The sequence below is a fragment of the Gigantopelta aegis genome, chromosome 4 (assembly GCF_016097555.1).
Source record: "Gigantopelta aegis isolate Gae_Host chromosome 4, Gae_host_genome, whole genome shotgun sequence".
NCBI lineage: Eukaryota > Metazoa > Mollusca > Gastropoda > Neomphalida > Peltospiridae > Gigantopelta > Gigantopelta aegis.
This window is the reverse complement of record NC_054702.1, coordinates 4,764,379-4,781,695: the sequence shown is the minus strand read 5'-3', so window position 1 is coordinate 4,781,695 and position 17,317 is coordinate 4,764,379. Positions and strand designations below refer to the sequence as shown.

The 17,317-nt window shown below is 37.9% G+C and overlaps 1 protein-coding gene across 1 annotated transcript in view; it reads right to left on the bottom strand.

Annotated features, from left to right (window-relative positions):
* Nucleotides 1–12,606: 12,606 nt before the first annotated feature.
* The window catches only part of LOC121372525, a 29,297-nt gene continuing 24,586 nt past the window's right edge, over nucleotides 12,607–17,317 (bottom strand). The window contains exon 7 of the mRNA XM_041498893.1: nucleotides 12,607–13,148. Within this exon, the coding sequence (XP_041354827.1) occupies nucleotides 12,935–13,148 (214 nt within the window). The 3' untranslated portion in view covers nucleotides 12,607–12,934. The remainder of the gene's footprint in view (nucleotides 13,149–17,317) is intronic.

Here is a 17,317-nt window from a genome sequence, read left to right as displayed (position 1 = left end):
CAGGGTCTTCGGTCATCTGACGAAGTAAATCGTAGACTTTTTGTTCTAATTTTATACGAGTTTGGTAATATAAAGCTTAGCCAGTCATCCTAAACGACCTAGGTACACTGTAGGTTATTGTCTTTATTGTGATCGGTACCAGTATTAATTCTGTGTTACAAGGTTACTGAATGAGTAGTTAGGGGTAATTAAAAATTAACCCGTTAGGGTTAGAGTTGTAATTCCTTTATTAATTAACTTCTCCTGGAAGCGTTTCTTAATTATCACACGCGTGGGTGTTGTGTAACGGTGAAGTGAATCGCATATTGTGTAACTAGGCACCTAGAGATTAACTAATTAAGTGATCAGTTCTGGGTTGTTATTATTGCTGTTATTAATTAACTACTACGGCTGTACATTTGTCAGCGTAGATTAATACAGATTCCAAAGTGTATTGTGTTTTTGTTGTGTTTTCTAGAGAACTAACGTGCTATAATATATATACTTTATATAAGATCGTATCTCTGATCATACCTAGAGACGAGCCATACTAGGTTTAACAGCCTGTTACAGAGAGATCTAATAGATATACAGTTAGGAGAGATATTTTGATAATCGTGTTTTATTCAGTTACGGGTATTATAGAATCCCCGTGACAATATTATTGCCATTCAGGAGTCATGGATTGTTAATGTTACAGATAAAATTAAACGTACTAAATTATTCGTTGAATACAAAATTTCAGGTTACACCGGACTCTTTTTTACGAATGACAATAGTACTAGGGGGGGAGTGGCTACCTTTGTCAAAGATAGTATCTCCCACTCTCAAATTAAGATAACCAGGGGTCATACAAGAATCGAGGCGGTAGGAGTAACCATACATGCTAAATCTGGGGATATTAATATATTTAATTATTATGTACATCCTACTACTTCCGGTACTAAGTATAAATTAAATGATTTTCTGGCACCGATTGGTAACTATGATAAAAATTTAATTATTTTAGGGGATTTTAATTGTAAAAATAAATTATGGGGTTCTAAAGTTACCAATCTTCAAGGCCGTACTGTGGATACCTTTATTGAAAAAATTAGGGTTAGTCTGTTTAAACGATGGAAGTAGTACCTTTCTTTCGGCCTCCTATCATACTTGGTCCTGTCTTGACATTACCTTGGTGTCGAGCACTCTGGCTGCAGGTTGTGAGTGGGAGGTCCTTGATGACCTGGGTAGTGACCACCTTCCAATTAAAACCAAATACAATATCTCGGATTTATGGATTAATAAAACTAAATATAAATCTAAATGGAATTTTAGTAAAGCAAATTGGTCCCAGTTTGGGCGACTGTGTGCCGAATTAGATCATGAGCAGATTAGAGATTTAAATATTGATAAATTTTATAATAATTTAACTAAAGCTATTATTAATATTGCCAAGCAATCTGTTCCGGTCTTTTCCTTTAAAAATAACCATAACCCAGTCCCTTGGTGGACTGAGGAACTTACTAAACTAAAGAAATCTAGAAATAAATGTAGAAAAATATTGCGGAAAGCTAATACTGAGGAAAATATTAATAATAATTTTAAGGACAGTAAATATAAACTTAAACTCAGTATTAGTAAAACTAGACAAGCATCATGGACTCAGTTTTGTGGTTCGCTTAACAGGAACTCTAATGTTAAAGAGGTGTGGTCAAAGATCAAAAGGGTGAAAGGGAAGCCATCTAATATTAAAACAATTCTTAAAAATAATGTTAATTGTAAAACTAACCAGGATAAAGCTAATATCTTAGGAGCTGCTTTTAGAAATAATTCTTCCACTAATAATTATAATAAAGAATTTCAAGATAGGAAAATTACTATTGAAAAGAATAGTCCGATCCCTCATGAACCCTGCTCCTTGAAGGATGACCTACCGTATAATGCACCATTTAGATTCCAAGAACTTCTTAGTGCTTTTGGTGGCCGAAAGGCCACGGCTCCTGGCCCTGATAATTTTAGTTATATTTTTCTAAAAAATATGTCCACCAAAACTCTGGAATTATTCTTGGAATTGTTTAATTTAATATGGAGTGAGGGATACCTGCCACTTGAGTGGAAACACGCAGAAGTGTTTGCACTCCCCAAGGTGGGTAAGGATCTCTCCCTCCCTACTAATTATAGACCAATTTCATTAACATCAAGCGTCTGCAAGACCATGGAATATATGGTAAACACTCGCCTTATCCACTTTCTGGAGGTAAATAGTTTGTTGTCTACCTTCCAGAGTGGCTTTAGGAAACATCACTCCACCACCGACCATATTGTACGTCTTCAAACCGAGGTAAAGGATGCCATGCGGAATGGACACAAAGTTGGTGGAGTGTTTGTGGATATAGAAAAGGCTTATGACATGGTCTGGCGAAGCGGTTTGTTAATGAAAGCGTATAAAATGGGGGTAAAAGGTGCAATGTTCACTTTTATTTCACAATTTTTAATGCAGAGAACATTTGCAGTTAATGTTAATGGTTTTTTCTCCCCAATCTTTACATTGGAAAACGGTATCCCACAAGGCTCAGTGATAGCACCCACCCTGTTTGCGATTTTTATTAATGACTTGGCCGAGGTGCTTATCACAAAAAACAAAAGTATTAAATCTAAGGTAAGTATCGGTCTCTTTGCAGACGATATAGCCTTCTGGAGAATCTCAAATAATTATGAGGACCTTCAAAAAGATCTCCAGGTAGATGTTAATAACTTAGCCCTATGGTCCAGAGCTTGGGGTGTTACCATTTCCATAGCAAAAACTAAAAGTATCATCTTTCATAAGAAAAGGCAGTTTAAATCGATTTGTGACCTTAAATTAAAATTTAACGAAGTGATCATTAATCATGTGCAATCAGTCAAATTTCTTGGAGTAACCTTTGATCACAATCTTAGTTTTGGGGAGCACATTACTGAGGTGACTGGTAACTGTACTATATACCTTAATTTATTAAGGGTACTATCAGGCACACCATGGGGCGCAGATCGAAAAACTCTTTGATCTTTGAACTGCTTATGATCTTTGAAGCATTCATTGTGTCGAGACTGCAATATGGCGCACAGGCCTTTGGCTGTGCTAGCCAGACCCAGCTCAGGAAACTTGATAGCGTATATGGTAGGGCTCTCAAAATTATAGTTGGGGGGTGCTATCTGTACGCCATATGATAGTGTTCTTGTTGAGCTGGGAGTAATGCCATTAGCCCTTAGGAGGATCAGGCAAGGTTTAAAATATATGAACAAAATACGTAGTCTGGTGCCTGATTCTCCTGTCAACCAACTTAAACCTGTACTAATTAAAAATATTAACAGAGATAGGGACATATCTGTTATTTCATATCTTAATAAGTTTGCTAATGACTTTGGGATAGTCGGCCTTCCATTGGTTAGTTTGGGGATTAACCCGACTTTCCCGTGGCAGGCGGGCTGCCCCAGGGTTCATTACCACGTCAGGGAAAATATTATTAAAACAGAAAATCTCAATTTCAAGAAAATAATTTTTCAGGCAGTGGTTGGGGAACTCTACCCGGATGTGGTTCAGACATACACAGACCCAATCACTGGTAGAACATGGATGGCCTTTATTGTTAAAAATAGTAATAAAAACCCGATAGCTATTAGGGCTAGGCTGTCGGATAATATATCAGTTTATACCACCGAACTCATGGCCATACTGTATTCCCTGAAGTGGGTTGAAAGATATTATAATGGCCCTAGCAGATATGTTCTTTTCTCTGACAGTCTCAGTTCCTTGCAGGCAATCAATGGCGCCCATAGTGTCAGACCCCAAATTATTTCTAAAATTGTCAAAAGCTATAATAAATTGTTGGATAAAGGAATTGAGCTAGCCATGGAATGGGTCCCAGCTCATATTGGAATAACTGGTAATGAGTTGGCCGATGCGACGGCTAAAAGGTGTTTGCTGGACCCAGTAGTCAGTGTACCAGTGGAACATAACTTTAATGAAATAAATTCAATAGCTGACCCACACTTTGGTAACCTGTGGCAGGCCGAATGGAACCACAGAGCCAGAGTGTGGCATTCTTGTATTAAACCAAGGGCGATCACCCCTGGACCGGTTTCATTTAATGTCAAGGCAACTAAAATTATTGCAAGATTACGTATGGGTGTCTCTTCGGGATTAAACGATATCAGATTTAAAATTAAGAAAATTAATTCACCCAACTGTGTTAATTGTAAAGTTGTTGATAGTGTTAACCACTATCTTCTTGAATGTACTAAATATACTAAATTCAGAAGTAAATTGGTAAATTTCTTTAATGTAAACAATATAAAGTTTAATGCATTTAATGTATTAAACCCATCTAAAGAACATAAAATGACAATCGACAGGTTAGTGGTCGCCTTTGTTTATCAAACTAAAATATATATATAAATGTTTAATCTAGATTGGGCAGCACCTATCGCTGGTAGTGGTGGGGGGCGGCCGCCGCTAAGGCATTGTTAGATTGGTGCGAAGACGGCCGCCTGCCGCCATGCTGGACGTGTATGGTGCTGCTCTTTTCCTTCCGATGGTTGCTCTTGGGCGTGTCAGTACTGCTCTTTAAACTTTAGTTGCCTCTTCTCCCTTAGGGATTTGGAAGGACGTTGACCGCCTCTTCTCTCCACTTCTCGGAATCCTCCGTGTCTTTGTCGCGCCTGGCAGGCTTTGGAGTAGGCGTTTCGTTTTATTTTAAACATGTACCGAATTTTAAACTGTATATACCTTTATATATAACTATTTTTATAATGTCTATATTATTATGTATGGTTGGTGATGGATGAATGTTTTATTACTCCGAGATGATAGTTGGGGGTGCGTTATCTGGCAGTAACAACCCCCCTTCTCGCCGGTCAAATATATTGTATAAATCGTTTCAATTTTTATTTTGGTGTTTATTTTTTAAATTAAATAGGTTACCAGCGTGCTCTTTTAAATATGTGTTTTTTGTGATAAGTTATTTATGTTTTTAACCTCTTTTTATACTAGGAAATAGGAATTTAATAGGGCGGTGCGCTGCTCCTATCCTAGGGTATGCAACATGGTTCTATACCATACTTGTATGCGCTAGGTTTCTAAATTAAAGTGGTGCCAGCGTCTGATGAATGGCATAACGTTCTGTTTCTCCAGGATTATGGACTTGAAATCGCCAGGATACGTTTTTATATTGCCAGACTCACCAGACGCTTAACTTTCCCTGTTTAAATACTTTTTTTTTTTTTTTTTTTTTTATTTTTTTTTTTTTTTTTTTTTTTTTTCCTTCTCTGGTAGAATCGTTGGCCCTTGGGCCTAATTTTTGATGGGGGCATCGAGACTGGAGGGCACGACGGTTGGGTTGGCCGGGGGGGGGTGCTGGGTGGGTGGGGGATACTCCACCGGAAGATGGTTAGGGCGGTAGGCGTAGGCGGTTTTGGTCGTGAGAGTTGTTAGGTTTGTCCGGGGGACTGCCCCCTCCCCCCCCCCGGAGCCTTCCCCGATTTCGGCCACACCGAAGTCCCCAATACGATGGGTGCCCCTAAGGATGGGGGGCACCGAGACTGGAGGGTACGACGGTTGGGTTGGCCGGGGGGGTGCTGGGTGGGTGGGGGATACTCCACCGGAAGATGGTTAGGGCGGTAGGCGTAGGCGGTTTTGGCCGTAAGGGGTGTTAGGTTTGTCCGGGGGACTGCCCCTCCCCCCCCCCCCCCCCGGAGCCTTCCCCGGTTTCGGCCACACCGAAGTCCCCAATACGATGGGTGCCCCTAAGTAAAACATATTTCCCTGTTAAAAAAACTTTTTTTGTGGCTGAAGCCTAACCTCTTAGTCACCTGCCACCCCTATTTTGAGGGCTAATTAATATATTTAAAAAAACATTTTAAAATATATTTATATTTAGGACTGCCCGATCTAAATTTGCGTTACAAATTGTTAGTTGTTTGCTGTATATTAAATATTGTTTGGGAAAATAACGCACAAAATTATTTATTGTAAAGTCCTTTTTCCCTGTTTGTTTAAATATCAAAATTGCCCCAGTAATTGTTCTGTCCCAGGTTGGACTACTGGCATCCGGTGGCGAACCTGGGATAGACATGCTCGAAACCTTCGTGGTATAGGAGCATGTAAATATTTTATTGATTGATTGAAACCATTAACACGACTAACGAAATTAAAGTCTACAAAATGGCGTCATTATGCCATAGATTGGCCACATTGATATTGGGCAATCGGAAAACCTCGTAACTTCTGTCGAAACAGAACTGAGTTTATTAACTTATTTGAATATTCCTACAAGCGGAGAGATTTTCCCTTACAAACAAAACAATCTAAATTAGATATTCATCACTAATTGTTTATTGTGATAACAAATAACTAAACTATAACAACATAATATCAATACGATAACCAAGAGAGTAACAAGCATCGCACCCCTATTTGTAAATTGAACTTGTCCGACATCAAACCAAGAAACAATCATGGCCACCAAAGTTGTTCACTTCGAACGATCCAAAATGCAATTTTTAAGATCATTAAAAAAAAAAATAACGAACTCGTACAAGACGTAGATATACCAGTTGTTAATTTTTCTAATTTGGAATGGTATTAGGACTAATGGAAATGTTTTGGGTTTTTTTTTTAATTGAGAAAACACCAAATATTTACTTCTGGTCAAACTATAGTATCATGGGTGGACAGCATGAGCATTCGATTCTAAATCATATCAATATTTATAAACAGACAGTTGTTATTCAAATAGCTACCTTTTTATTAGTATTTCTGCCCTTCAAATTAACACTAAACTGATCTCTATGTAGCAAAGATCACCGCACGTGCATCAAAAACTGTAGCATGCACCAGCAGTAAATATTTCAGTGAGTGAAACGTTTAGTGGTATAGCTTACAGCCAAAACTTTCCAACACAAAACCTTTCAGTGTTTAATCAAAACACGCATGTTGTTCAACAAAACGTGTACTGATAATAATTTATAAAAAATATTTTAAATATTTTAAGACAAATTACAAAATAGAGTCCTCGAGAACCAATGTTAACTGACAACATTTTAGGAAAACGAATATAACAATTCTGATGTCTTGCAATTGTGTTAAAAGTTGAACAAATTAATAGTTATAATGGTAAAATTGTCTGGTTAAAAAAATGTAAGCTGCATTCTAAGTTTTAATAAATATATAAACAGATATATAGAAATATATTTATGTTAAAACATATAAGGACCATATATTTTTGGCAAGTAGCCGTGACAATCATGTGACTTCGATAACAATAGCAGTACAGTTGAAAACAGACAAATATAGTTTTTTAAATACGTTTTCTTTCAAATAACAGTCTTCAAAAATCATTTTTTAAAAAGGTATTAACAAATGTGCAGTGTTTATGAGTGGGCTTAGTTCGATCTTGCTTTCTTTGCTCGTTATAATCTTATTGTAAGAACATTTGTGTGAATGTGACAGACATTTGTTTACTTTCCCCAAGCAAAAGTCAACGACGTCAGAAATCTTCAAATGTACGTACTCTTAAGCACAAACAATGAAACCACCGAAACAGGGCCCTCACCGAAACAAGGCCACGGATGCACCTGTTTGCCAGTCATAATTATATCCATTTCCGGGAAATAACAGTGCTAAGTTAGTGAAGGTCATCGTCAAGCATCTCATGTTAGGACAGGATGTGACTTTCAGATGTATAGTCAATAGTAGAGTAATTCACATCAATTCTTTGTTCAATAAACCACTAGTATTTTACTTGAGTCCAATAAGTGTTACTTTTATTCTTTTTTTCATGCCAACTCAGAACTAGTACATGATGGAATCAACTTTACTGACTGCACAACTGTGAAATACAACTGATGTTGTCCGTCTTGACTGAAGCTATGGAAACGTATTCTTAAGCTGTTACTTCCGAAAAAAATATGGACTCATGAATTTTGAAAATGGACTCATGGAAATGAGCCAATTCAGGAGCAAATGAGTCCACAGGAAAAACAAATGGACCCCTGGGGAAAAATCCTTAATGCTACCACTGGAGTGGTGTACACTAGCCTCGCATAATCTTGAAATATTGTTACTAAATGTGGTTACAACTCCGGGACGAACAATAACCAAAGAAATACTAACAACAAAAACACTCTACAACATCTAATGTCATAAGCTGCTTTCACTGTTAATTAAACTTTAAACTAATATAACTAAACTGGTATAACTAAACTGGTATAGCTAAACTAATATAACTAAACTTGTATAGCTAAACCAGTTTCAAATGTAAGTGTCAAACGCTATACTTTCACTGTTAATTAAACTTTAAACTAATATAACTAAAGTGGTATAGCTAAACCAGTTTCAAATGTAAGTGTCAAACGCTATATTTTCACTAAACCGGTATCGCTAAACCACTTTGGTGTGTGGTTTAGTTAAATTGGTGTACGCGGAACAGTTTAAATGTAAATGTCAACGCAAACTGTTATATGTAAACTAAATAGTGTGCGCAGTGTGTCTGTCGTCCTGCAGTAGAAACTAGCCAAAATGTAAAAATGTGCAAGCAGCAAGTGTTAAGTCTATTCTACAATATAACCAATGTATGAAATTGTAGCAGATGAAATTCTTTAGAGTTTGTGTTTTGTTTAACAACACCACTGGAGCACATTGATTAATTAATCATCGGCTATTGGATGTCAAACATTTGCTAATCAGGAGGTACTCATTACAGTTTTCCTAATGCAGCAAGGTATCATTTATATGCACTTTCCCACAGACAGGAAACCACATACCTCGGCCTTTATCCAGTCGTGGTGCGCTGGTTGTAACGAGAAAAAAAAATCAGCTAAATGGATCTACCGAGGTGGTTCGATCCTGCGACGCAAGCATCTCAAGCGAGAACTCAACCAATTGAGCTAAATCCCGTCCACGAAATTCGTTTTCTTGGCATATTATTCAAGTTATAATATTTGTATATCAATACTGTGGAATCTTTATTTTGGTAGGCTGACATTTTCATGGTTTTACTAAACACACACACACACACATACACACACACACTTAAATTCGTGGATCGAAAAGGTAGTATAGTAAATTCATATTATACCTATAAATCTATTATAAGTCAAACCTCAATGAAGTTTGTTTTGTTTTCTGGCCTTTGATATACCAGTCGTAGTACACTGGCTGGAACGAGAAATAGCCCAATGAGTCCACCGACGGGGATCGATCCCAGACCGAACGATCAACAGGGCGCTTTACCATAGGGCTACGTCCCGCTCGTCAAACTTCATTGAAGACAAGTGACTACACGTGAAGACTTGTGTGTATTTTCGTGCATCAATATTTCTTCTTTTTTTCTTTGGCTATTAAATACAGTTTAAGTATAAATGTATGTAATATGGTCGCCACGTATATTATATGTAAATAGGAAAGGGCCTCGTAAGGTATGCCAGTCTCAGACTACCAAATGACAGCTTAATCTGAGCGCATCCGTCGTAGGTCGGGAGATGGGGAAAATAACAACGCAGCTGTCTAGTTCACCAACTTCATAGTAATAGTTTACAACCTGAGACTAGCATTAAACATAAGTGTGCCCGATTAGTTTATTCTGTCAATTAAACGAAAGAGATTTGCCAGTAAATACTATTGTTTGGTCATTGTGCAATTTTCATATTGCCCCTTAATTCAAAACAAAACAGCCACAGGAATGAACCCCTTCTTCAACACAACACAGACACAACACAGACATTGTTTATTAATTACAAAACTGATTTATTGCGTAAAACACAAGGAATGTATAGCACACACGCTAGTAAGATGTAAGTAGATTGTACAATTACATTCCATTGTAGACTAGTTCTTTACAGTGTGTATAATTACATATGAAACATGAAAGGATAACTGACTGTGATGATGATCATTAAAAGTTCCTTTACTATGTGCAACACATAATTAATATATGTACACACGAGTACAGCATAGCACTTCATGGGGATGAAAATATGTTAGTAAAAATAAATGCGAAAACAAAACGAGAAATGTTAAAACGATGGTAAGACAGTTGATGATATTGGATTTGGTTTCCGTACCACGTGCTATTTATCCATTCACATTATTTAATTTGCTTTTTTAATTAATATACTTTGTTTTGAATGTTTATATCCTAGATAATAGTTGCAGCCAAACACACACACACACACACACACACACACATAAACGCGCAAGCGCACGCAAACACACATACATATATATATATACTATATATATATATATATATATATACACACACACACACACACACACACACACAGTCACACCCGAATCAGCGGTCACCTGCCTTAAGCGGCCACTTTTTTCCCTCCCAAATGATTTATAATGTAAATGCACCTGTAATAGACAGTCACCTGTCTAACGCGGCTAGCGGCCACCTAAATTGGATCCCAAATCGCTAAAATACCTGTATTAAGCGGCCACAGTAAATGTTTACTATTGTATAAAAGGAATATGTTAACACCAATGATAAGGTACAACAGACAACCGATCTTCACACCTTCAGGAATACTAGTACCCATTCAGTCCCGACATCTCTAATGTGTATCAGTTAAGAAAGTGTGATTCTGGAATTCATCTAATTGCCTCTGGACAGGCTACGCCTGACATTTGTAGTTACACTTACTATGACAATACATTGCATGAAGTAGGAATTGAATAATTAAATGAAAAAAAAAAATGTTTTTTTTTTTCATTTAACGACGCACTCATCACATGTTATTTACGGTTATATGGCGTCAGACATATGGTTAAGGATCACACAGATATTGAGAAAGGAAACTTGCTGTCGCCACTTCATCAAACGTTTTAAAGACTGTATATATGGCAACCTGTAATCAGCGGCCACCTGTCTTAAGCGGTCGCTTTTTTCTACTCCCTTAAGTGACCGTTTAAGACAGGTTTGACTGTATATATACACAAACAGTGTCGTACCTACAGTCATATATACGCTGTATGCAAGAAAAAAGAAAAAAGGTTTCAATCACTAGTTCTGGTATAAACTACTTTCAATCACATGATGTAAGACAAGTTGTTTTGTGTAACGACACCGCTAGAGCACATTGAATTATTATCGACTATTAAATACCAAATATTTGATCTCTGACACGCAGTGTAGGTTTGTGTGGGGGTTTTTTTTTTTTTTTTGGGGGGGGGGGGGGGTTTTGGGGTTTGTTTGTTAGACGTCACCACTATAGTACACCAATCAATTAATCAACAGCTAATGAATGTACAACATTTGATATTTCTTATACGTATTGTTTAGACGAAAGCCACTACATCTTTCCATTAGCAGGAATGGGTATTTCATGTGTATTTGTCTGCCCACAGGAGGACACACACCACGGAGTTTGGCATAACAGTCGTGTAACACTGACCAGAACGGAGTCCACCGAGGTGGTTCGATCCTACGACATAAAGACCTCATGCGAGCGCTCTGTGCAGATTATCATGCCGCCCCCCCCCCCCTCCCCCACCACACACTCTAGGAATGTAGTTCCTCAGACAATTCGCTACCCCGCCCCTAACACACGGCTGTTAGGTACTTACTCTCTGACCCTCTCTGGAATCCACGAATGTTTCTGATGTACTCAAACTCGCACGTTAGTAGTCACCATGGCTGCACTGCTTGACTGTATTTGAGAACTTATCGATCACCCACCAGATTCCCCGGATCCAGCAACGTCTGACTTTTATACATTTCCTTACCGGAAAAGGAATTACCTGACAGGCTAAACACAATTAATGAAGTTATTTCTGCCGTCGGGTTCTGCGACTTGCAGGAAGAAACATTCGTCGAGGAGAGCCGGACGTAGCACAGTGGTAAAGCATTCGCTTCGGTCTACGATCGATCCCCATCGGTGGGCCCTTCAGGCTATTTCTCGCTCCAGTCTAAGTTAGTAGTTGGATAAATTAACCCTTTTTCAGTCATGATCAAGGCAATATTCTATGTTTCAAAAACTGGCTAACAGTAAATTCCTTCCAGTGTGAGCCCTGCTGAAGTATCATTTTAATATCAACTGTTCTAAATTTTTATTAGCAACAGTTACTAATGTATCTACTATTTAATGTTGCTATAGGGACATTTGTATAGTCTACTATGACATGATACTGAACAATATTTTTCGTTCCAGCCAGTGCACCACTACTGGTACATCAATTCAATTCAATTCAATGTTTGACATCCAATAGCCGATGATTAATAAATCAATGTGTTCTAGTGGTGACGATCTTTCTCGTCATAGGGATCCAATGCGTAGCATAGGGAAATCCAGGTTGGAGGTTGGAACTCCGTCCTTGATATGCCGAGAACGTCACTGATTCTTCATGCACACAGTTCGCCATGGGTTATTTACGTACGCACACGCCAATACACAGATACACATACAGACACATAATACATGTACGCAATGTGTTGAAGTTAGTATTTCTGCACTATGCAGTAAAACTCGGATCCATATATATATATATATATATATATATATATATATATATATATATATATATATATATATATATAGTACACAGTCCCCATGATACATATTGTTTTGTAAACAAAGTGTGGTTGGTTTTTTTCGTTTGTTTATTGATGGCGATGATGTGGTTTGTATTTTGATTTTTTCAGATGAATGGGTCGGTTTTGCTGTTTGTTTGCTGTTGTTGTCTTTTTCTCTTTTTTTTTCTATGTTGGTGTTGTTTTTTGTTTATTAACAAATTGATGTGTGTGTTGTTTTTAACGTGTCTTGTTTCTCGTCTGCGGGTGTATTTGGTCTCACATTAAAAAACCCACATAAACTGTTGGACCTTGCTTAAACCACACGGTATGTCGAGTTTGAAATTCACTTTTCAGTAACCAGGTTTACAGCTCTAGATATTTAACACCTGCTCTTTCAACAGCCAATTTATACTCGACGTTCACTCTATGTTGTTTGCCTCAACTGTAGGATCAATCGTGTGATAATTATCCGAGACAAGGACGACGTTGTCATTTGTCGTGTCCGTAGTTTTGCCTTCATTGACAGATTGCGTTTCGTCATTTTCCGTAATATTCTTCGGCTTCTCATCAACGTCTTCACCGTCATTGTAATACACGTAGTTATGTCCCCTTACATCTTTTCCATGTTTGTTTCTAAAATAAAACATGTAGGTAAACAATTCCATGTTTTTTTATAGCTAAACTGACGATCAAAAGAAAGTATACCAATTAGTTTTATTATAAATAAACACAATACACGTTCATGGAAGGTTAGATAGGTTCCAGTATTGTTCGTTATAATGCAATCAATGACGAATCGTCGCACATTGCTGCGTTTGGGCGATGCCGCACGTGTAAAATGAGTTTATTCATCAAATTTATACTGCACGAAAAACATGATACTCGTGCACATAAGGGTGTAAAAAAGGGTGCTATTACTTAGAATATGCCTCAGTCAACAGTAAAACACCAGAGAACATGGCAAGGCTAACTACTGAAGAAGGAGAGAGAGAGCTATTGGTATGGTGCAGTTGGGTGCGAGTTATGCCCATGTGGCAAGAATCCTGAATTGCACAAAATTGATGATCACCAGGTTGATACAGCGTTACAGGGTGACTGGCAGGACTGCAGACAGACCATGAAGTGGAAGACCCCGCGTCACAACACCCAACGAGGACCGCCATCTCCGCATCTTACACTTACGTAACAGATTCCTCACTATGACGTCATCTGCAGCGACTGGCCTTGGACATGTCATCAGTCGTTACACTGTACGTCGTCGACTACGACAGCATGGTATCAGGGCCTATCGACCATTCAGAGGGTTGACATTGACGAGGCAACATCGACTTCGACGTTTACGTTGGGCACGTCAGTTTCAACGTTGGCAACATCGGAACTGGCAACGTGTACTCTTTTCTGATGAGAGCAGGTTCCAGTTATTCAGAGCTGATGGCAGGACTCGGATATACCGACGTGCAGGAGAGGGAACAGCTCCGTGCTGTGTTCAGGAGACTGAACCGTTTGGTGGTGGATCTGTGATGGTTTGGGGCGGTATCTGTGGCCAACAGCGGACAGACCTTATTGTCATTGACGGAAATCTGTCCGACGTCGGGTCCATGCTTGCATACTTGCACATGGTGGACATACACGCTATTGAAACATGTTCTTTGTGGTCAAATTTATTCACCTTCGTTATGAGTGTTCCTTTATGAAATCGCACATTTCACCCCTAGTGCTGTTGTGAACTGTGATATTATCATTTTATGGGTTTTATTGAGTATACTCGTGATTATTTATCGCCAAATTATTATACTTTCAAAATATAACATTTGCATCAACTTGTAGTTTGTGTTGTTTTTAATACTTTGAAAACATAATTGGTATACTTTCTTTTGATCGTCAGTTTATATGTATCCTGGAATAATCAACAGTCGCACACCTAAGAACAAACAATAAAGTAAACACGTATAACCGAAAATAAAAAAACCAAATATTATTTACTTAAATAGTTGGTCTTTTGCAATATATAACACAATATTTATTATTAATATCTATTGCCAAATTTATTTGATAAAGCAAGTTTTTAAATAGAACACACTTTTGGCGTGCTACGTAAAACGTAACGAATAATCGCGCAGTCCATTATAGATACATGTTCGCAATTTCCGTCTCTTGACCCTTATATTTGGTATTAGACAACACTGACTTTTCACTGATGAAACAACAAAACAAATGATGTACATCACTTTTTTTTCTTTTCTTGTTTTAGACATATTCGCGTGCTTGCGAGCTATAGAAAAAAATGTGACGTGCGCGACTATTGATGTGCGCGGCTGTTGACTACTCTACGATGATTAGTGACATTAATAATAACAACAACAATAACATCAAGAACAATATGATGTTTTGTACAACAACGACAAAAATATGATGTTTTATGAGCAAGACGATTTATAATACTGAACGAGGCCGGAGAGAAATGTCAGAACGTTGCAATACGATATCAAACGAAAATCACAAGTGACGTAACATTAACCAATCAGAAGTCATGTGTAGAATATGCATGAGGTATAATAATGAAAAACAGTACAAAAACAATTGAAACAACACCAGTTATAGAAGAATGAAAATTATTACAACACATAACCGATATTTAAAAGTACTGATATTAGTAAGCCCTATAACCACTACCAACTACTACTACTATTACTACTACTACTACTACTACTACTACTACTACGACTACGTCTGTTACGGCTGCTGCTACTTCTACTTCTACTATTACTACTACTACTACTACTACTACTACTACTACTACTACTACTACTACTACTGCTGCTACTATTACTACTACTATTACTACTACTACTACTACTACTACTACTGCTACTGCTACTATTACTACTACTGCTGCTGCTGCTACTACTACTATTACTACTACTGCTACTCTACTACTAGAACTGATGCTGCTACTACTACTGCTACTACTAATACTGCTACTGCTACTACTACTGCTACTACTACTACTGCTGCTGCTACTACTACTACTACTACTACTACTACTACTACTACTACTACGACTACGTGTGTTGCTGCTGCTGCTATTGCTACTACTACTACGACTACGTCTGTTACGGCTGCTGCTGCTACTTCTACTTCTACTTCTATTACTACTACTACTGTTGCTGCTACTACTACTGCTACTACTACTACTGCTGCTGCTACTGCTACTACTACTACGACTATGTGTGTTGCTGCTGCTGCTATTGCTACTACTACTACGACTACGTCTGTTACGGCTGCTGCTGCTACTTCTACTTCTATTACTACTACTACTGTTTCTACTACTACTTCTACCACCACCACCACCACCACTACTATTACTGCTGCTGCTGCTGTTACTTCTGATGTTATTACTACTACTACTACTACTACTACTACTACTACTACTACTGTTTATAACTACAACATACACGATACCGAAGCGTTCATAAACATTAAAGCTAATTACAATTGTTTTAATCAATAATAAAATGAATGAAATGCTAAATAAATAGGCATGCAGAAGAGAAATAACCCATTTGTTACGTATGTGTTCATTTTAACTTACCTTGGTCCAGTAGTAATAAATAATAAAGAAGGAAATATGTTTAGTATTTGTGTTAATAATAAGAATTTAAAGAATCAACAAAATTATGGTTTAGCCTAAACACGTAATTGGTAGAAAACCCGCACTTAACACAATTTTAAGACTCCCCAAGTAGTAAGCAAAGCAGGAAAAAAACTTACTTTTTAATAAACATAAACCGTTCAGGCCATATTCCAGTCCTATGTAAAGTATATTAAAGGAAATAACAACAAAAGAACACAATTGAAATTAAACAACAATAATAATAACAACAAAAGAAAACGGAGAAAAGCAAAAGAAAACAAAACTGCAAAGAGAGAGAGAGAGAGAGAGAGAGAGAGAGAGAGAGAGAGAGAGAGAGAGAGAGAGAGAGAGAGAGAGAGAGAGAGAGAGAGAGACAAAGAAAGACAGAGAGACACACATAGAAAGACAGAGACACACACACAGAGAGAGAGAGAGAGAGAGAGAGAGAGAGAGATGACTGCCACTCTGACTAGTTTACTAAATCAAAACTAGTACGGGAGAGAGCTCTTTGGAATAAGTACAGCTGTGATGACATGCACCCATGACTCACAGTTAAAAGTGTGTGTGTGTGTGTGTGTGTGTGTGTGTGTGTGTGTGTGTGTGTGTGTGTACATATACGTATTTATGTATGCATGTATTTTTATATTTTGAATATCTCTATTGTATGTATGTCGGGTTTTGACTTAAACATACATATATTCAATGACGCACTGGCACAGGGGATATGAAAATCCTTTATTGCCTTCACAAATTTCCTCATGCCGTTACCGAGACCCGAACCTGTGGCACCCAATCGCTCGCAATTGTTGGGCCGGAACGCTACCAATCAGACCAACTACGTTCCACAAAAATAGAACGACCGTTAGTCGACCATATTCGTACCGGTCCAACCGAAAGTTGGGGCAGAAGGTACATTGTTCGGCATAAATGGAAAATTGCTAATTGGAAAGTTGAAGTCATCCCTTTTGTCATACAGCTTAGTTTGGATACGTCTGTGGCTTTGAATCTCTATATACATAGTTCGAGGTGTGAAACTGATCTAATACTTTCAGATGGTTTTTAAATTAAAAACATTTCAAACATTCATGAGTAAATCAATGCAAGGTAATCTGTAATCGTGCTGTTATTGAATGATATAAGTTCGGGGCTGCATATGGCGCTACACCGG